This window comes from Chroicocephalus ridibundus, chromosome 9 (assembly GCF_963924245.1).
Source record: "Chroicocephalus ridibundus chromosome 9, bChrRid1.1, whole genome shotgun sequence".
Classification (NCBI taxonomy): domain Eukaryota; kingdom Metazoa; phylum Chordata; class Aves; order Charadriiformes; family Laridae; genus Chroicocephalus; species Chroicocephalus ridibundus.
In genome coordinates this window covers 9,989,049-10,010,308 of record NC_086292.1, presented here as the reverse complement: position 1 = coordinate 10,010,308, position 21,260 = coordinate 9,989,049, and the positions used below count along the sequence as shown (strand labels likewise).

The 21,260-nt window shown below is 44.0% G+C and overlaps 1 protein-coding gene across 2 annotated transcripts in view; it reads left to right on the top strand.

The window, feature by feature from the left end:
- The window catches only part of NRK (Nik related kinase), a 105,591-nt gene that overhangs the window by 65,823 nt on the left and 18,508 nt on the right, over positions 1 to 21,260 (top strand). For both annotated transcript variants that reach the window (XM_063347445.1, XM_063347444.1), the window contains exons 16-26: positions 2,010 to 2,141; positions 2,953 to 3,020; positions 4,580 to 4,692; positions 7,567 to 7,664; positions 8,949 to 9,067; positions 12,784 to 12,877; positions 15,360 to 15,533; positions 15,974 to 16,103; positions 16,491 to 16,649; positions 18,273 to 18,416; positions 19,674 to 19,808. In XM_063347445.1, the coding sequence (XP_063203515.1) occupies positions 2,010 to 2,141; positions 2,953 to 3,020; positions 4,580 to 4,692; positions 7,567 to 7,664; positions 8,949 to 9,067; positions 12,784 to 12,877; positions 15,360 to 15,533; positions 15,974 to 16,103; positions 16,491 to 16,649; positions 18,273 to 18,416; positions 19,674 to 19,808 (1,366 nt within the window). The remainder of the gene's footprint in view (positions 1 to 2,009; positions 2,142 to 2,952; positions 3,021 to 4,579; positions 4,693 to 7,566; positions 7,665 to 8,948; positions 9,068 to 12,783; positions 12,878 to 15,359; positions 15,534 to 15,973; positions 16,104 to 16,490; positions 16,650 to 18,272; positions 18,417 to 19,673; positions 19,809 to 21,260) is intronic.

Below are 21,260 nucleotides of genomic sequence, written 5' to 3'. Positions count from 1 at the left end.
AACACTTTGCTGTTGAGATAATTCTGGTTAACTAAAAACTATTATTAGTGACAATCATGTTGGGCAAAAAAGTAATTTTGGCAAAATGAAAGGACATGGATTATGAAATGTTATAACTGCTGAAAAAGCGATTTTTCTATAAAGGGAGTCAACAGAGCATATTTTCCCAAAAAGGCAGAAAAAGCACCTGAATATTTAACTAGGTGAACTTCTCAGGACTGGTTTTTGATGTCTGACTTTGCCGTGCTCGTCTGGGGAGGCTGTGATGGGAAGTTTGAACGGATGTTTGGCATCTTTAGCTAGTTTTAGAATTACTACCTGTCAATGTTTAAGTGATTTTGAACATTGTTCCCATGAAATAACTAATCTTGTAGAGTTCTAGGGAGTTCTTAATCATATTATATTATTGAAAAGCTGTACACAGTTCTCAGTTACTGTATTTTACTTTAAGACTGGGGAAGTAGAGAATTTTATACGCTTGACTTGTAAATCAATAAAATATTTGTCTGAGTCATTCTTTGGGGAGACTGAACTGCAGCTGTCTCTGATCTGAGCTGCAGTAACTCAATCGAGACAAAAAAATTTGAACTTTGACTCAGACAAAAATTGTCAGCCCCTTTCTTAGGCATGCAAGCGGTGGACATGTTGGTCTTGCCGCGCATTTGAGAAAGCGGTGCCTCCCGGCAGAGGTGTGTTAGGGTGCCGGGGCACCGATGTGGTGCTGGTTTCCCAATGTGGGAAGGGTGTCAGGGCCCGTTGCTGCCGGCCGCGGGTGTCTCCGGGGAGCCCCCGTCTTGCTTTGCATGGGAGGTCTGACAAGAAGAAGCACAAAGTGGTATAGCTTCAGGGCATTTCTCTAATACTTTTTTCTGTTTCTCTAACATCAAATTGGTTCTAGCATAGCAATCCCTCAAGACAGGCCCAGCTCGCACAGCATTTCCATGTGTTCTGTCTCGGTCTTGTGGCCAGGAGGATTTCTCATTACAGGGAGGATCAGTACATTCAGTTGACATTTCTAGTGCTCTGCCTTTCTTCCCCTTTAGAAGACACCGGTGTAATAGATCATTAGTGTGTAGAATTTGAGAGACCTTTCCTTCTTTTCTCTTTTTTTTTTTTTTTTCTTTAAATACAGAAAGGATCAGAGAACCAAATTTTGAGTATTTGAGTTTTACACTGCTGGCTTGTTGTTACCTTGGAATAAAGACTTTGTAATGAAGCGATTTGATTGCTTCTCCCTCCCATCCCCGTGATTAGGGCACTTGCTACCCTAATGCTCTAATTTGATACCTCTGAAGATACCTTTGAAACACAGGAGGTCATGATGGAAGCACCTAGACGGGACCACCCATGAGGTGTAGTCTGAGCATATTTTCTTATTTCTTTCTTACTGCATTCTCAAGTTAATTGTTTGGGGTTTTTTTCAAGTAATTGAAAATTCTCGTACAGAGGAGGGCCAGGGCACCCTCAAAACCATTGGAGAGTTTAAAGCGCTTCCAGCTGGCAGTTTGTCTCCATTGACTCTAGGTTGATGGTGGGCTTGCAAACGCTGGTTTGGAAGCCACCGCCTGCCTTAGAGCAGGTGGGTTCCCCCAGTGATTACACTATCGAAATTCTGAAATGGAAGCATTGGTCGGGTTTGAATGAAATATATTTACTCAACAGTAATTTTTGCATCATCCAGTTAAGTAGTTCGCTGTGCATTGCCTGTGACCTATTAGCTTCTCTGTAGATTTAAGAAGGGGAGATATATGTACTGCATAGGTGTTTTTACTCTTTCTTTTTATTGTACCCTCCACTTTGAAATATTTGTGCTTTCCATGCTAATATGCTGGAAATGAGTAACTTACTTCGCAGTGGACAAGGTGAGTAGGGCTGTATCCAAACACAATACTCCTTGTACATTGACTAAAAATTTGATCTCACAAACAGAACCATTGATACCTGTTGAGATTGGGACGTATTACATAGGCAGGGAGGTACAATTCAACATGTATTTCATTTGTTTCAAGTGTGAAAATTTCCGGGCTAGTAAGGATGTGTACCACAGCAGTTCACTGTCAGATATGGTGACGGCACCACTCAGCCCTGTGCAGGATGACGTATTCTGGAGCGTGAGTCAAAACGAAGAACAGCCCCCAAAGGTACGTGAGGCTCGGGGTGTTTGGCGCTGTCGGTGGTTAATAGCACTCTGCTCAGTTCCCCTGCGCTGTGTAGTATCCGTCCTCTGGACTTCAGGAAATTCAGTGACAATCTCATTGCTTGTCCATTAACTGGGTCTCAGTAATCTAGAACGAAGATAGGAGTTTATAAGCGCGTCAGTGTTCTGAGTTTATGTGTACATATATAATATCTGTGAATGCAGATATACTTCTTTTGTTAGACCAAGTAGTTGTAGCTGCCCTTTGTGGCTTGTTGCAGAAAAGCTCATTAGTTTGTATAATTTGGGTGATGGTGTATTTCTCTTTTTAACAGAATTTCTAAGAACAAATACAAGAATATTTGTGGGGGGATGTGCATGTATGCATGTATTCATTTTGTTACTTTGCATTTGGGGGCGATGGTGTGGGGGGCGTCTCTCTTCCTCCAGCCCTTCGGTAGCAACATAAAGTAATCCACCACCTCGGGAAAGCTGCATTAAGTGACTGCAGGTGCGTTTCCCTGACCGCTTTAAATATCCACCGAGAATAACGCTGACTCCAGGGAAAGGTGCCAGCCGCTTGCAGTCTGCACCCTGATAGATTGCACAGGCTTGGAGCAAATTGGGAGCACCTGCGATTGACTTGCAGCTTCCAGTGTTGATAGCATGGAAGACCTCTCCACGGGTCCCACCGAAGCGTTATTCATTTATGTTGGTTAGTCTCATTTTTGCATTGATACAGGGTAAGCGCTAGCTTTATTAACTGAGTCTGAAATATCAGTAGCAAACTTAAAACATTTGATTAAATCCTTAAGGTTCCAGAAAGGACAACCTCTAAATTTTACAGCAGGGATCAGCCTGGCCATCAGAGATGCCTTTCAAGGTAAGCTCTTAGGCATTTTATGCTTATACTAACACCGATTTATTGTCAATAATAAAACTAGGGCCAATTTATTAAAAGCAAATCCATAACGACAGTATCACCAAAACTGACGTGGGTTTATACCTCATTTAATAGCAGTTACAATTATTTTGTCTTTTGAGTCAGTTTGTCCACAAAAATAACTAACCAAAGGTCCTGATCTTAAACCTGAAGGAAGTGCCTAAGCCAGCTTCCTTTTATTGATTGACCTAACTGATTTAAAGAGAAACAAGCCTCTTGTAGGTCTTCTCCTCCTTTTAATGCAACGTAGTTCTGTCTTCTGCTGTAAAGCAGTATTTTTAATATATAAGGGCTGTTTTGTCTGTAATACTTCCTGCAATGAGTTGTCTTGTTTGGTTCAGCCTGTTTGGCATGCCCGAGTGGGTTGCATGCAAGTTGTGCGTCCGTTTCCCGGTTCATGGGCGGCATGGTGCGCGGTTTTTTAACTTCTTGTGATTTGGTGATGCTTTGCTTTCCCTTCACGTTAGAGTAAGTGGCTGCTGAAGGGGCAGGCTGCTTGAGGTCCAAGCCCGTCACACTGGTGGTGGCGGGTGGTTGCAGATGCTCTACGTCGGTTTCAGAGGTGCCTGGATATTTTGGCGAGTGGGGGTCTGGCCCCAACTCCCTCTAGAGGCACTTATAACGATAGCTTGTGAAGTTTGTGCCTGTAGTAGCTTGAGCAAGCACCTATGCTGTCTGTAGATGTATCTTGACTATTTTGGCACTCCGCCCTTAAGGCTAGTGTACTTTTTTCATATCCCAGGAGAAAAGACCAAGGATGCAGAGAGCTCAGCGGTAAAGGGTAGCCCCCACTGGATGTCTAATCAGGGAATGTGATGCTGTGAGACACGAGGGTTGGAGAGATTTGAAAGGGAAGCAGATTTAGCGGACATAACAAAATAACGTGCAGCGCTTCTGATGAGCCAGAGTCAGGAACATCGTCCGAAATAACTTTCAAAGGAAGTCAAGCCCTAAATGCTCTCTACTTAGGAATTATAGGAGGCAAAGCAGAAAAGAAACATGTAAATAAACCGAAGTGTAACAAGTGAGTGGTTTCTGAGCTTTGGGTTTCTGGGTGAGCTGCTCTTTTACTTCACAAGCTCGGCAGCTTGTTTTGCTGTCCGATGTGTTCCGTTCTCCATTGGTAAGTGAGTCATGATGTATCTTCTTAGAGGATACTAGAGCAGGTTTCGTTATTTGTAAAAGCCATGAGCCTTTGGAATCAGGAGTGACACAGGTATGAGGAGGCCAAGGGAGAAGTACATATACTAGGATACTTTTTAATAATTTGGGAATGTCTGTAATCTCCCAGAGTGAGTACCCAGAGGAGAGTATCCCCTCCATCATCTTCTCTCACTACTGTGTGGCCCTGCTTGGAGCAGCAACGAATATAAAACTTTAGAGTATTATATCATACATTAACAGCAGGGACCTCAACTCAGTGGCCTAGGAGGTCCGTTCCAGTCTGCGTTCTTGCATGCAAGATAGTCTGATCTGCTTTTTGTCTTTCTGTTTGGTAGCACTCATCAGTCATCCCCCGGGGGACAGGCTCTGAAGCTAAACAGCAGCAGCAGCGCTCCTGGCAGCAAGCAGTGGGAGATGGGATCTCATCAGAGCAGCTGGTCAACCTCAGGTGATTCCGAAGTCAAAAGATTCATCAGTCAAAATATGCAAAATTCCGATCGCATGGAACAGGCTTCTGAAGGGTGTCAAGTGCTGCGTTGCAAATGGGATTTTTTTTTTTTTAAATGATGTCTTCTGGTGATAGGGTTTTGAAAGCCCACTGGATTTTATGGTTCCATGTTCCTAAAAGATAAACACTTCCTCTTTTGAGTCAAAAAGTGACTGTGAACGTATTTCCATACAGAAGATTTGAATTGCTTCAATTACGAATTGGGGGGGAAAAAAAAAAAATCAATTCTATTGCACTTACTGACGCCATTGAAACTCAGCAGAGCCAACACTACAGACCTACAGATGTACTTCAATATTAATGTTCACCCCTTGGCATTTTCTGCATAACCGTATGCTGCTTTTTTGCATTGCCCACTGATAAGATGATACAGATGAGCAGTTCTGTACACTAATATTTCTGCGCTCTAATAACGTACTGGCTGAACGAAGCGTAAGACTCTCTGTGCAGCACTTTATGAAAACTTTATGAAATGAAGAAAAAAAAAAGGCAGAAGTTAAAAGGTAGAGATAGCCTCATCCAGTTAAAGCAAAGTGCGACTTTATAAGCTACCCTGGTATCACTGGTAGAGGTGTAGGAATGCAGTGGGCTTGCTCATGGTTGTGCAGATTTTTTGTGGTACAGACTCTGGTTCCTGAGCCGTGACCTGAGATTCTGGCAGATGGGGACACGGAGCAGAAGTGGACAGTTTTGTTCCTCTACTGTAATTCCTGAGGGCGTTTTCTGTGGGTCAACTGTAGGGCAATTTCTTGCGTAGCTCCTTGCAGAGCAGTGGTGTGTTACAGCACTTTGCATCCAGGTTGACTAGTAAAGATGGGGGACATGGGGAATCACGCCCAATTTGAAGCAGGGTGGATGCTAAAAATGTTCTGAAACCACACCAGTGAGCTGCTGAGGTCATTTATTTTTAAACTGAGGCTCACATTGTTAATTTGCAAGCCCTTGATAAATGAAGAACAAATTGCTTGCTTATTACACTTCCACAATCGAGCCAGTTTTGCTTTCACTAGCTACACAGAATAGGAAGCTTTGCTTCAAGAGAAATCCAAAGCACACTTTAAACGGCTTGGGTTTTGTTTCTTTTTGCTCTTATGTCATTTTACAATTGAATAACAGCATAGTGATGAAGAACATGCAACAGCCCAGCTCGACTTTGCAATGTCTGCGTGATGTGTAACTCCTGTGCTATTTTGGCATGGGGAAATGAAAACCTCACCAGCAATGGAAAGAATAGAAAACCTCCCTTGTGGTTTAAACTGTCTCCTTGGGTTCTTAAGTGTCATTAAATTGCAGCTAGTTCTGGCTTACAGTGTTCCAGAAAGAGTTTGTTGCTTTTCCAAACCCACAGGGATAATGAATTGGGCAGGAAAGGGCTATAAATACTTTAAAGCTAATACTTCTGCTGAGTTGCTTAGGTACTCATTGACCAATAAGGAATTCTGTTTTGGAAAAGCTTTGCAAAATGCATGAATACATGAAGTCATTGTGATAAAACTGTCTAAATTACCAAATACAAATCCTGATTTGTGTGAGCTTGAATTCTCCCCCCTTAACTTGCAAGGAGTCCCGTTGGTAGCAGCAGGATGGTGATGGCAGAAATTGCCAAACGAGGTAGAAGTTGAGCTGGCTGCTGTGTCCCAGGGGCAGGGTGAGGGCACGTCTGCTTTCCCTCCCTTCACTTGGATCAGGAATTGTGTGCAGAAGACCACATCTCTCCAAGGCTGCTTTTGTTCTTCCCAGGTAGCTTTGTGGACAGTAGGGGCACTGAAAGGGAAGGTTTACTTAATGACTTGCAAGCATCCCTCCTAACGTGGCATTACCATGTGCAGATGGACTCCAGCTCCTCTAGTCTTGTTTGCTTGGGTATTCAATAGCTGTGCAAGCGTGGTGATAAGTGTAGATCCCCAAGCCACCTGGGAGGGAAGCGTAGTGCCACAGCTTCCTTGCTACCCGAACCTGGCCTTGGCCAGAGTGTCATGAGGTGCCACCTGATGCTGCGGTGGCCCGTGGCGGGGGCCAGTTCTCTCTGCAAAAACGGGGGCTGTTATTACCTACTTCCCCATGGCGCAGAATGGAAGTAGGAGCTGAGAAGTGACATTCTATGTGCCCCAAGGGAATTGGGGACTGGAAAACACTGCTATGGGAAGCGCTGAATCCTCTTCTGCTTTTAGTTTGATGCCATGCTCGTGAGTGGAGTTTAGTGCAGGAGTTTGCCCCCAGCCCAGTTGGGTTTAGAGAATCGGACCCTTTGGACTGTTTTTGTGCAACAGTTTTGCGAAGGCCAAATCTTGGTGCCCCATCTGTTTGCTCATGAAAGTATGCATCAGGGGCCCAGGCTCTTGTACCCTCTCCCTGAGCCCTGTCTGGGGTCACAGGAGTACAGCTGGGTGGCACCTTCAGCGCTGGAATATACCCAGCAGTTGCTGATACGATGAGCTGTCTCCCCTCAAGAAGAGGATCAGAGGAAGGGATTAGCACGCCCGCACTCTCCTCCCTTGCAAGCTGCCTTCCAGTCCTTGGAACCGTTGCTGGTTCCGTGCAGTGGGAGTGTGTTGCCAAGGTTTTGGTCTGCTTGTCTTACTCTTGCAGCATTAAACTGCACCAGTATCAATTTATATAAGTAATATTGTGGCATCCAGAACCATTGGGAAACGAGCAAAAAGGTTTCACTTTGCAAGAAAGAGAAAAAAGAAGTTTATCGTCAGAAGCTGGTGTCTGCTTTGGGTGGTAACTTTATGTGCTTGTCTTACTGGTCTCTCACTCTGCTGTGCGTGCATTTAAAAAAATAAACTTTTTTTTTCTTCTTCTTCCTAGGGAATCCAGGACCGGCCAAGGCAGAGAACGCTTTGTCCCAGAACCACTTCCAGCTGCATAAGAAGTCTGAAAAAGTTTCTCACCCAGGCCAGATTGCAGTAGGTTCTTTTAAATCCACTGGTATTTGTGATTGTTCGTAATTTTCACTGAGGAAATGTCTGGGCAGACAGCCCTTCTGTTGGTGCTTGAGTTTGCTGGCTAATGAGTCTGTCTGAGAGGCCGCGTGGGGCTGGCTCGGGCTTACTGCTGCATTAATGTCTCTCATCAGCTTTCAGTCCAGGTCTGACTCGTGTCCAGCTCAGGTCATCAGCAGAGAGTTCAGTTTTCCTGAACCTGCCTGATCATAAATCTTTAGAAAGGAAGGGTACGTCTTTAATATTTCAGGAGGTCATTGATCACTTGCCGTGCAAGCCAGAAGTCAAGACCACGCCTGTGGCTTGTGCAGATACCAGTGTGTAACTGCCTGGAGTGTGTGCTGCCAGGCTGTGACACGCTCAGGACTGTCCTGGCTCTCTGTTTGCTGACGTGCCACTCGTGGAAAGGATGATTGCTGCTTCTCTGTCTTATTTACTGAGGCATTTCTTTTCCTTGGTGGTGTTTTGAAGCGGGGGAGAGGGAGGGGATGCCTGTCAGACAACTGGAGCTCACTGTGCCTTGTGCAAGAGCTCATATGCGGGATGCTTGGCATTTTAAAAGTTTGTGGGGTGCTTGGCATTTTAAAACTTGGCAGGCAGGCTTGGGTGATCCAGGGGGATGCAGAGCAGGACAGCAGGGGACAGGAGCAGATAACTGGAGTCCCCAGCCCCCCCGGCTTCTCAGGGACCAGAGGTTTGAAGAAGACTCTCTGTTTAGGCCATTGCCAGTGTCATGGGAGGCCTATATACGAGTTCCCATAGGACTGGGGCGTCTGACTGCCCTGTGGTGTGAGCCATGGCTGTGTCGGTTTGGCCTTTCCAGCCGAAAGGTGCTCCATACCCAGCACAGCACGGTCCCCAAGCCTCAGGGCTGGGGTGGAACTCAGGTCGGGGTGAGCCTTCAGTCCTGGTGCAGAGCACACCTTCTCTTGGGTGAAAGAGGAGGTACTTCTGTGCTCCTGCAAAGTACAAAGGTTGAATCATGAATGTTTGAGATTCAAAATAACATACTGACTAAAGCGAGTCACCTGTAAACATAAAGGAAAATCAGGTATTTTGGCTTATGTCACTTTCCTATGTGAAATACCCACCTGTGATGGACCAACAGAAGTTCCTAATAAAGCTTTTTTGGTGTGGAAGCGACAATAACTATATTTGCTGGGAGAGTAAAAAAACTGCACATGCTGTTCAGTGGTGGGTTCTTCCATGAGGGGGGAAAAAAAAATCAACTGAGCTTTCTTTGCTCAGAATCCAGGCTCCTTTGCCAAGGGGAGGGACGGTGCCAACGCATTCTTAAAAGCAGCAGACTATTCCTCATCGAGCGATGAAGCTGGCAGCAGCGACGAAGATGACACGAACCACACAAGGTTGGCTTGATTATTTATTTTTTTTTTTAATTATTATTTTCTTCCTTTTTATTACATACTTCTAAATATCTGGAAAAAAAGTTGGCGTACATAAACACTACCTCCTCTCTGAAGTTACTATCAGTCATTTATGTCAGTTGTAATTAAGCAGTTTAATCGCGCTATAATGAACTCCCGGGGGTAAATGTTTGCTCCGTCAGATGTATGCAGTGTAATCAGCTTTGATGACTTGTTGCCCTGGGACAATGAGGAAATGTCTCGCTTTAACTGAATATCAATAGGTGGTGCTTTTATAGAGATTACTTGGCACTGATCTATGTTTAAAGAATTTTTGGAAGGAAAAAGGAGAGGGAAAGAAAACTGTACACCTTCATGCTAAATACAGATTACAGTGAAAAAAGCGAGGCAAACGTGACCCTTGTATTCAGGCAGTCTGTTCACTCCGGGAGAAATAATTACCACTGAAAAGCTGATTCCTTCACCAGGGCTGTGGTGGATAAAGAGGAGATAGTGTAGGCAGGACTTGTTTTTGTAAAATTTGTATTTTTAATTTAAATACAAAATAAAACTTGTAAAATTGTATTTTTAATATTACTGTTTTGCACAGTTGCTGTGGTTGCCAGATGATGCCGTGGCTTGTACCAAGCTGATCTCACATGAACTGTTTCTCTCTAGCTTTCCAGTTTCTCTTGTTGGTTTTGTGACTGACATCTTGTGGTGTGTTACCTGTCGAGCAAAATGTGTGTTCTGCTGAGAAATAATGGAGTGTGAATAGCTTGCTAGTCCAAGTGAATGAGAGTCAGGAGATCAGCTGGCCAGCGCTGCTGCTTGGAACGGCAAAGAGAATTATTTTTTAGTATTGATGAATGAAACTTCTAAATTTCTTGCAAAGAGACTTTAAGAGGGTTTAATTCAAGTTCTAGGATTTACTTCGAAGTGCATCGCAGGGCCACAGAGCTCTCTGGGATGGGGCTCTTGCTCTTCTGACATAATCGCATGTGCAGTTTTGTCAGTCTTCGGGAAGAGACGCGCGGATTTGTAGCGCTGCTGGCAAGCCATCGCCTTGGCCTGCTACCAGCCCTTTCCCCTGTGCTGCTCGGAGGAAGGTGGAGTTTTTGCACCTGCATATGCTCCTGATTTGCATTTCTAAAGCTCATTTTCAAAGCTGAGGAATGAGGAGGGAGAATGTTAAAAATCTTGTAGCTTATTCAGCGCACCTGAAAGAGCTGTCTTTTTGCTGCGATGCCTTTATTTTCTTAGTGCTCCTCTTCCAAACCACCTTATTTTGATCTGTAAAAAGTTTTATTCACTCCAGGTCATAGAATTCATCCCAGACCTCAGAAAGACTCTACATAAAAACATGGATTTGCCCTGTAGCAATGACTTTGCTGCGTAAGTGCTAGATTGCTGTGATCCTTGCATGCTGTAATGATTTGAAGGAGTGGTGTCACTGCCTTTGGAAACCTGCATGCGTTGCATCTCCTCTGTGTGTGAGATCTAGAGAAGTGGAATTGGCAGGATGATCCCTGTCAGGTTTGCCTTCCTGTGCACACAGCCGCCGCAAGAACTCCTGTAAAATCAAAATAATAATCTTGTCTATTAACAAAGTCCCTTCACCTGGATGGAACATCGTTTGTGTTAAAAGAGAGACACTTTGGGAAATCTATCCTGATTAATACCAAGAAATAGCAAAAAGTATAGTGATTAAAGTGAAAGCAGCAGCCAGCATTGAAACTTTGCATATTCTGGATAATGAAGGTTTTGGTTTTTCTTGCAATCTAAGGTATGCGAATGCGGGATCTGAAGGCTCTTGCAGTCTGTAGGAGTGTTTCTGTGTGGGCTCTGGCTGAGACACCTTGGACAAAGTTTTAGTTGGCTATTGGAAACAATCTCTGTTTTCTTGTTCTTGCCTGGGCTGTGGAACAGCTTTTGGTGTCCACGCGCCAGCTGTCGTGGAGGTGCCCAGTAGGACTAGACTTGGGACATGCACGTATACAAGAGAAAGAGCTTCATATTCTCTTGGATGACCCCTGTTAGCCACCTTGAGAAGGCTCATTTCTGAGGAAGCCAGGACTAAGGGCAGCTGTCTCTCAGCTGTAAAACAACTTTTTGGCCTCATTTTTCTTTTCGGTGAGATGAGCCAGAATTCTTCCTCACACACACCAGGATTTTGTTTTAAGGAAGAGATGTCAGTGTACGTGATCCAGCATCTTACCTGCTTGTATAACATATCTTTTCCATTGCTGCTAATTTCTCTGAGAGTTCTTCCTCCTCTGGTGGCTGCAGCATTCACAATCCCCTGAAACACTGACTTTCCTGGGGCTCATTTTGTGTAGTTCAGTTTCCTCTCTTTGCTCTTTATATGTTGTTCCCTACCAAAATTTGAACAAGGTGGGTGCAAGTGTGTGCTTGGCTATGAATTACTTTCTCCCCCTAATAAATGGGAGGCTGACATCGTTTAAGATCAGCTGCTGCTCGCTTTTCTGGTAAGAAGAGACCCTGGCACTCACCATTGATCCTACTCCATGTCTTGCCATTCCTTCTAAGTTGAGTATGCAAATGTTTACCCCTCCCATAGAAAGATGAGGGGAGCAACCCAAAACCAAAAATTAAACAACAAAAAGAAGCGACAAGAACTTCTTCACATCTGTCTTAAGTCGGTAGCTCTCTCACCAAACCTTCTTTGTTATCACATTGGGCAACACTTTAAAACAAACCCTCACACTCTCCTACCAGTGGTGGCACAGCACCGTAGAGCCCTTCGCAGCAGCATCCTGAACCCAGTCGGCATTATAATTACTGCAGAGGAGGCAGAAATGTAATACGTTTAAATGGATTGCAGTAATAAATAAATGAATATAAATAAATAACGTGGGATGGAAATGCACAGAAATGGGGCCAGAGCCTTGCTGAGGCTGTTCCACTTGGGTAAAAAAAGTTTAAAAAAAACCAAAGATACCACTGGTTGTGTAGAAAGCAATAGTAGGCTGGGGTATGTCCTTATTCTTACTCTTTCTTCAGGTGTCTGCTTTTGGTCTCTGTTGAAGACAGGGTACTGGGCTAGGTGGGCCTTTGTCCCCAGCCATTCCAGCAGTTCTTACATTGTTCTGTCTCTGTGTGCACTGGGCAACATTTTTGTTGTTTCTTTGTACGTAAGGTGAGGATGTCCGTGTTTCAGAGACTGACTCGCAGTATGAAATTCCAGTGTAGCCTGTCCCAGTAGGCACTGGCAGAGAGGTCCCTGATACCGGCATACAGCTGAGCAGGAGCTCTCCCCCGTGCAGCCGATGCTCTTTGGAGAGCAGGGTGGCTCCTAACTGCACTCCACAGGGTAGTGTATGAGGTGAGACAGGATAAGTTTTGAAGTAGGCACTTCTCAAATGACAGCTTGAGCCACCAGCTCTCACTTGCTTGAGCTACACAGTGTCTGAAAAATGGTGGGTGGAATGCAGGGAGATGAAGGGATGCTCTCCGTCGGGGTGGGGAGAGCTTCCTGATGTGTGTGAGTGCTCCTTGGGCTCCAGTCCATTCAGGCACATCCACAGACTAATCAGCTTGCTTTTGTACAAGAACCTTTAAGTGTAACTAGCAAATGTTAATTATGCTCACTTTTGAACATGTATATGTGTGGTTTTTTTGCTTTTTGTTTTTTTGGGCTCTTTTTTTTTTTTTTCCCCCTGAAGTAGTTCTGTTCATTAATTGGAGTTTGTTACCAGGCAACTGCTAAGCAGCAGAGTGGCAGATTTCTCAAGGACGAGAGTACCAGATGGAATTGAACTGAAACCCCAAAGCACCGTCGCAGAACAGAAGGTAATTTGGCCATTTGTAAGGGGGTGGGTACGGTGAGGGGGAGTCAGATCGTTAATGTGTATGATAAACACTGTATCCGTTTCTTCTCGGCAGCATTTTCCCTGTGAAGTCCTGCTCTGTCATTGCAAATTATAGCTATAAGCCTTGAAAATATGTGTAGTTTCAGGTTTTGTGCTTCCTATAAAAGTGCTTACATTTAGGTATGAAATTGCACTTCTTTATTTGTCCTTGTTATTGACCTGGTAGTAGTTCCTGATGTCAACGTATTTCTTGAAGGCACTGGGCAGGTTGCAAAAAAGCAATACTGTTGGTTATTGTTGGTCTGCATTGTTGCTGTTTTAAAAAAATCTTGACCTTTTTTATTCCAATTTAAAGAGAACTACCTCTTACTACTTAGAATGTTACCAGAAGAGGGGAAAAACACTTCATCTCTCCTTACTAGCTTAGCAAAAATAAGTCTTCTCATATGTCATGTTGTGGTTCCTTCCCAGCTGTAGTTTCTAGTAGACTTCAAGTCATGTGGATTTTCCCCTGTGATAAATATTAGTGCAGAAAAGATGAAGACAGACAAAGCAGAACAATGTTCTTTGTGGTCAAAACCAAAAAAAGTTACAGTAATAAGACATGCAGTCAGCATCAGAGCACTTCCACCTATTACTGAGTGTACTCTTGTTTCACAGACAGGGAAAATAAATTGCTGTGAAACTGGTGTTTTTCCCAGATCTGTTTGCGTGAGCTGTGGCAGGGCTAGGAAGAAAAAGGAGTTCCGGAATGGCATCCTTCCTGACTGGGGAAGGAGTCCCACTTTGCCTTCGTCCCACCATCTTCAAGGAGAAAAGACCCTGCTTCGGAGAAGGAATTATAAATGGGGCAAACCCAGTATTCTTCTTGTGGCAAAACCAGCCCAGTGCTTTCCCTTTCCCCTGATATCCGGGCATTGGAAATAGGCTGCTTGAGGGAAAGTTGAAGGATGGGGTCTTCGAGGCCCAGATTGAGGATGAGGGAGGATGGAGGGGAGCGGAGTCACGTTTTCTGGTGGGTTTGGGGAGAACGATGGGGGAGTGAGAACAGACAGATGACTGCCACTTCTCCACACAAATGTCTGTGATGCCTCCCAGTCTTCTCCCTCCTTCTCATGGAGAATCCTGTCTGTTCCTCCCACCTCTGTTACACCAACCACAGCCATCATGAGTCTCTACAACTTCTTCCAACATCCCTGTCACCGGCTCATCATCAGGAACTGGTTTGAAGGGTTAGGGCGTACCAAACTGCCCAAATCGTTCAAATGGGGGTTTGGTTCGGTTCAGCTGAATCTGACTCAAAACTGAACAAAAAAAGCCCCATACTGGTTTCAGTCAGTCCCTCATCTCAAATACTGACACGTATGGGTTGGTTTGGTTTTTTACATCTAAATTAAAATGTGAAATATTTGGAGCATCAATTTGTTTTCTAGTTAATTACTTGGCTTTTAAAAGGCAAATGCCTTTTATTTAGAATTATCTACTTGGGGTTTTTTCATACTTTGGCCAGCATTCAAAAAAAGCTGATCTGATTTCAGTAGGTTGTTTATCAAAGTCAGTACAATGTACAGACTTGCCTTGAATTCATCCAGCCAGAAGCTGCTGGGGTTTGGTGGTGTTTTTTTCCTTCGGTGTAATTCAGGAGGAATTTTCTAGTGCAGCACTTGGCTCCTGTTACTCCCTACGTTACAGTGCCAATGGTGTTCAGGTTCCCTGCCCGATCACAGCCAGGGGTAGATCCCTCTGCACTGCCCACCCCATCTGGGACATCTTCCTTTACGCATCCCATCTTACTTCCTCTCAAAGCTTCTAGCCACGTATTCCCAGAAACCAACCTCCGACTCTGTATTTTGTGCTGTCAGAGAGTGAGCTTGTGTGGTGCCTCACACCTTACATAGTTCAAAAATATTTCCTTGAAGCTGGTGGGATCCTGTAAGGAGGTCTGCAGCACCAAACATCACTGTGCTGGAAATGCTGATACCAGATCCTACTGAATGTCAGCATTCTGGAATAAAGTTTCCTAATCAGTAAATGGAAAGTAGCAATGAATTGAATGGTAAAGGGCTTTGAACTTAATGCAGGTCCAGAACCAAGAAGTACCTACTTCTGACTGTGGTAGATAGAGGTCAGATCTGTAACGTTAGGACAAGTCACTTGATTCTGTCTCAAGTGTCTCTGAGGATGAAGTTCCTTCTTCACCTGTGGCTTGAAGTAACGTAGGTGAGGAGTGTTTGTGGAGCATTTCAGGGGTTTAAGCCAGTATCAATGTCTTAGGTATTTGCCACACACTTCTGTATTTAATTTTTCATTTTAATCTTTCCATAGGGTTTGTCTTTACATGATGCGTGACGCAGAGCATCCCTCCCCATGTGCCCATCATTTATTGTCCTAATTAATGGGAGGTGCATAGTGCATTGGAAGTATGCTAAACGTGGAGTTTAACTGTATGTTCTCCTGCACAGGATCAGATTTTAGGGCAACAAATTTCTAGCACCCAAGAAGGCCTCTGGAGCATAAACAACCAGAACTATCTCCTGCCAGATCTCCTCCAGCAAAGCCAAATTTCAGACTCCTCTGTGAACCCACCAAAAGTGCCACTGACCAGCCAGGAACCTCAGAACAAACCTCTGAATAAGGTAAGAGATAACCTATAGATTGAATTAATTGTACCGTTGTTTTCTTCCAGCCCTTCAGAGCCTGAGGTTGGCAGCCTTTTAACTTCATCTGTCCTGTCTCTTTTTATGATGAGATTTTTCACCACATCCCTTCTTTTCTTTAAAAGTTTTATCTAGGGGATAAGTAAGAAATCTTGAGCTCCCTAACAAGTTCTGTTGTTCCACTTGTTTGCCCCCATCATCCCATTGGGACGCCTGGGTAAGCATCCTGACACAACTCCCCGCTCAGGCCTCCTCTTCTGTCGCTGAATTTGTACCATCTATCTTCGGCTTTAAGACTGTTCATCCTGTCTAAGTGTGCCCCATGCCACTTCTTCTGAACCTCAGAGGCACCACATTGCTGTGTGCTGTCTGCTCCCCCAGCATCGTCTTCCTGACCCAGCTCTTGTTTTTCACTGCAGACCCCGTGCACTGAAAGCACACCTTCAAAGAGCAGTACATCGTCTACAACATCATTCACTTCATTCATAGATCCCAGACTTCTGCCAATCACCCCTCCCACCAGTCCAGTAGGACCTTCCTGTAGTTCTCGTGAGTATGCTTTACCCTTCTCATAAAATGTCGTTCCTGGTTTCCTTTTTTTTTTTTTTTTTTTGGAGGGGGAGTGGGAAGGGCTTATTGCTTGCAAACGGGAACTGTCAGTAATGTCTCCAGAAACTGAAACTCCACGTCGCTACGAATTCTTATTGTACTGGTTCTGTCCTTCTTCCAGATGTGGCTCGCTGTGTTACCACAGCGCTTACTCAGCAATGCCTGAGGAATTTTCTAGATGTATGTTTTTTTCCCTCTGGCTCTGTAATGCTCCCGAGGTGATTTCTCACCCCTCTGGGGTTTCTTTCGTTCTGTCATAAACACGTCAAATGTGAGACGTAGCCAAACACTCGCATTTTTCATGATTGCATATGTCTTTCATTGTAGCATCTAGTGCAAAACCTGAGCCTGTCAGGAGAGAAAATGCAAGGAAGGGCTCTGTTGTCAATGTCAACCCAACGAATATCCGCCCGCAGAGTGACAGTCCAGAAATTCGGAAATACAAGAAGAAATTCAACTCCGAGGTCCTTTGTGCTGCTTTGTGGGGTAAGCTCAGAAGTACTTGGGCATGCGTGTGGAGGGCAGGCAGCAGCAGGAGAGGCTGGCAGTAGATGCCAGGCAGACTTCACAGTTGTCTTGCACCTCTCCTGTCAGAAAGTCCTGGAGTGGATCGCCGAGTAGATACCTGTGTCGCTCGCATGACGCTGCCTTCCTGCCAGAAGATGGCAAACGGATGACTTGCAGTTGCAATGGATTTTGATTGGGCACCAAATTGAAACTGTGCTTGTTGGAAGAGCCAAAAGTTGCAAATGTTTAGTAGTTTACGCGGCTCATGATACTTATTCTTGTCTTAGCCACGTACAAGTACAGCTGATCACACTTAGCCCTGACCCAGTGGAAATATTCCAAACCTGAAGCCTTTCGCTGTCACACGTGTTAGGTATTCCAAGAATCTGAAGCAGGCCAGGTGTCAGTCTTTCCAAAAGCTTGGCGTCCTTAGCTCCTGCTGTCAGTGCTTACTCAGAACCTCACTGGATCACCCTTTTTACAGGGTCAGCTCCACATGGTGTAAAACCAAGATAAGTGCAGTCAGACCAGTTTTCAACAACTGTAGACCTTGTCCCAGTCTAATACTAGCTAAGCTCTTAAATTTTTTTAACCATCTTTCTACTTCAGAAGAACAGGCTTATTCTATGGGACTCACCCAGCCTTTTACTCCTCCTCACTTTTGAGTCTGGAATGGAAAATGAATGAAATAGATTAAACGTTGTCCAAAGGAAATGTAGATTTCCAGTTTACAGCTTCACAGATTTCGTGTAATGTATATTTGTAGGAGTCCAAGATTTTAAATTAAGTACAGAGCTGTGTGACAAGGGCTGTAATTAAATGTGCGTTGAGGCTGACGAGCACCAGGTACTCATCAGAGCATTGCCAGAGGAGGAGGTTGCTTGTTCCAGCAGGATACCTCATGTTGTTTCTTTAGGAAAGGTAGTGGTCATGCCAGCCAAACACGATTTTTGACATCCTCTGATGTCAGCAACCTACTGGAGCCTTTGCTTCCTCGGAAGCAGTTGGATTTCAGATGGATTCACTCCTGTAATTTGGCATTTGAAAGCATTCTTGCAAAACATGGACCGTTTTCAAACAAACACCCTGTTTTCTCCTGACAGCAGCCCTTCTTCCCCCAAGTTTGGTCCTCCTTTGATTTGAGTGTTGTATTTGGTGAAAGAGGAATGATTTTTTTATTTTTTTGTTTAATTTTTTAATTGGTTAGGGACCCCTAGATCACTTAATTGCATCTCCTGTGTTGCCAGTGGAGCGGTGCTGGACTGGGACTTTTGCAGGGCTCACAGGCACTTTCCAAGGTCACCCGAGAAATTTGAGCTCACAAAGCATTTTCCTTTTTCTTTAAATCAACATTGACTTCAGCGGAACGACTCATTCTTCAAGTTACACAAGCACATAAGTGTTCTGCTGGGTAAAAACTGTTAATGGTGAGATCCTTTTTTTTCTATTCATTTTTCTGGGAGGTCATCGACAGAGCAACAGAGAAATTATCAGATACCATTACGTGAGACTAAGAAAGAATCAGATTTCAAAACAATGAACACTCGGTGGCCTCTGAATCGTTACGTGATTTATGCAGTATTTTTTTCCTTGTATCAACAGGAGTAAATTTACTGGTGGGAACAGAGAATGGATTGTGGCTGCTGGACAGAAGTGGGCAAGGAAGAGTTTATTCACTGATTACAAGGAGGCGATTCCAGCAAATGGATGTTCTGGAAGGACTCAATGTGCTAATTACTATATCAGGTTAGTTCATTGTCTAAAAGTATCTGACCTGCATTGGGGTTGGAAGCAATTAAAAAGAAGAATTAGGTTATAAACTAGGTTGAGGAATTTCCTCTTGCAGAAAAATCACAGGACAGTTATTCTTGTTAATAGGAAAACTCTCTTGAATTTTTAACATGTATATTCTCATTTCAGAGAGGCTTTGGGATATTTCATTACCTGGTTAATGTGTGAAATGGTTTATGGGAAGTATGAAGTGTTTCATATCCTCAAAATGAACTGGTTCTCAGCAAGTTATAGTTTGTTGGTCTGTTTGCTTGTTTCTGTGATGGGTGAGCATCTATCTAAGTGCAATTCTATTAAAATATCATTAAATAACCTCATTCTGTGTTCAAAAAGATGTATGAGCAGTAACATGAGTGTTCTATGCTGTGAAAGCATCACATTAAATGGAGTAGTGTCTTCAACCTCTGATGACAAACAGCTTGGGCTCTGCCCTGCGAGGTGCTGAGGCCCTTATTCCCCACGGATGAGAGTGGCCCCAAAGGGTGCTTAGCACACAGCAAGGTGAGCGATGTAGGTCCAGCAAGGAATGGCAGCTCCTTCTCTCCAGTCCAGACTCCCCGTGGTAGGTGATGGTGAGAGCTGTTTGTCCCATATTGCCAGGTCCGGCTGCTTCTGTGACAGAGTCCTTCTCTCTTAGACTAACCTGTGATCCCAGACTGCTCTTGAACACATGTACTTACAAACTAAAGCAGCAGGAAGACTGGCTGAGATGAAAGATGACAAAGTAATTCTCACCTGGAAAGGCATCCGAAAGAAAATAGCTACTTGTAATGAAGACTGTCAGTTAATTAGAACTAAATGAGTCACTTATTCAAAATGGCCATTGTAGGCCATACCTGTGTTCCCTCCTTCACATCAAAGAGTAAATGCCAGATAGTGTGATTATTTCTGATAATACATGCGTCTGTAGAGACCTCTTCTTTGGCCTGAGGGAGGAATTTCAGTCAGGTGTGAAAATCTTGCATGAAGCTTGAGTCGCAAGGTAAATGCTCATGTGCCGAATGCCATCGTATTGCTCATGTTCCAGTTCCCTCCTGCGCGTCACCATCACACGGGGCTTTGCATTTGGGCTGGTGGACTCTTCTCTCACCTTGACGAGGCACAGAGACCTGCTCTACTCAAGGTCACAAAACTCCGGCTCTGTGTGAGTGTGGGAGAGTTTTTACTTCAGCGAGTTAAAGCATTATGGCTGTCTTTTTTTCCAAATCCTAGGGAAGAAGAGTAAGTTGAGGGTCTATTACTTATCATGGCTGAGAAATAAGATTTTGCGCAATGATCCAGAGGTGGAGAAGCGGCAAGGCTGGGTGTCTGTGGGTGACCTGGAGGGCTGTGTACACTACAAAGTCGGTAAGGACTTACTGGTTTTTCCTTGAGGAGCTACATGATCATCCTATTGCATGTCGTGACACCAGTATTTTTCTTCAGCTCTTTTTCAGGATTGTATTGGGCTGAATATCTCTGAGTGTTTTCTTTTCAAACCTTGTTTTACATGGCTTTGCTTTGCTCCCTGTCATTCCAGGTAGCATCTCTTCTTGCAGCAGTTACGGGATGATGTTATGGGTATTCCCTGTGACAGCTGGAAGAAGGGAGTGCCAACCCTGGTCTGTTGCTCAGTCAGCAGCTTAGAAGTTCTGTACTTAAGGTTTTAATTAGACTGATGTTTTCCACCTCCATGCTATTCAGCTTCCCTCCTGGTGCTGAGTAACTGCCGAGAAACTGGGTGACTAAAGTGCTAGTAAATCATATTTGTAGGGTGTCCACAGGTAGATCAGATTGGATGTGTTGACAGCTCATCCCTGTCTCTAGATCATAAAAGACCTAAATATACCTTTGTTTAAACTTACACGCTGGAAATGATACTGTAGTGGTTGAAAAACCATCTTGCTTTTATTTAGCTTTCAGGCAGTTCATTCTTGAAGACGAACATCAGTATTGTGATAGTTTCTGTCATCTAACTGCGTGAGCGGGTGTGATGTATAGCGCAAGTTTTGCTTTGGTGAAAGGTGGTATATGAAAGTGGCACTTTTTTCAAAGTCAAATAGAGAAATGATATGGAGGAATGCAGGAGATGAAGTGGCTGTCTCTCATGAATACCTTGCTTGACATCTTTTTTTGCTTTTGTATCTCACGGCTTTAAAAAAGTGGCAAGGGTTAAATCCAAGAATGTGAAACAGATGTGCATTTTTACTTTCTGTGTGATTTTAGCTAAGCACCCACGTATTCCACTTCAGTTGCTCATCTTCGGGTTTGGTATGTTGTTTCTTTTTTTCTTTTTTTTTTTTTTTTAAAAAATAGTTATCCTAAAATTAGGCAAACATTTGGTAGGAGCTTCTGTGTTTACATATGACAAACCACTCTTAATTCTTTGACAAAACAGCTGCTGTTGTTTTTCTCTTGGTGAATCTTCTTGTATCTGGACCTTTGGTTTTACGGCCATTTGTCCAGGTAGAAGAGGAAGGGGATGTGCTGGTTTGTATTTTGGTGGACTTTGGGGTTGTGGTTTTTTTTTCTTTCTCTGCCTAAGTGAGATTTTCCTGACCAGTGTCTGTCCTTATCCACTCTCCATGCCTCTGCTACCTGCTCCTTTTGTAAGCAGCAAGGGCTGATCGAGGGCCCCTGCAGAAAACAAAGCTTACTTCAGCAGCGTAACATCTGCATCTTTTCAAAATCCCTGCCAGACACTGAATATAAAACGAAGGGTGAATGCGTTGGGATGTGATACCCTAGGGTTCTGTTCCCAAAGCGAATGCTTGTCTCTGCCAGAGTGAAAACACAATGTACAAAGAAGTCTTAAATTTC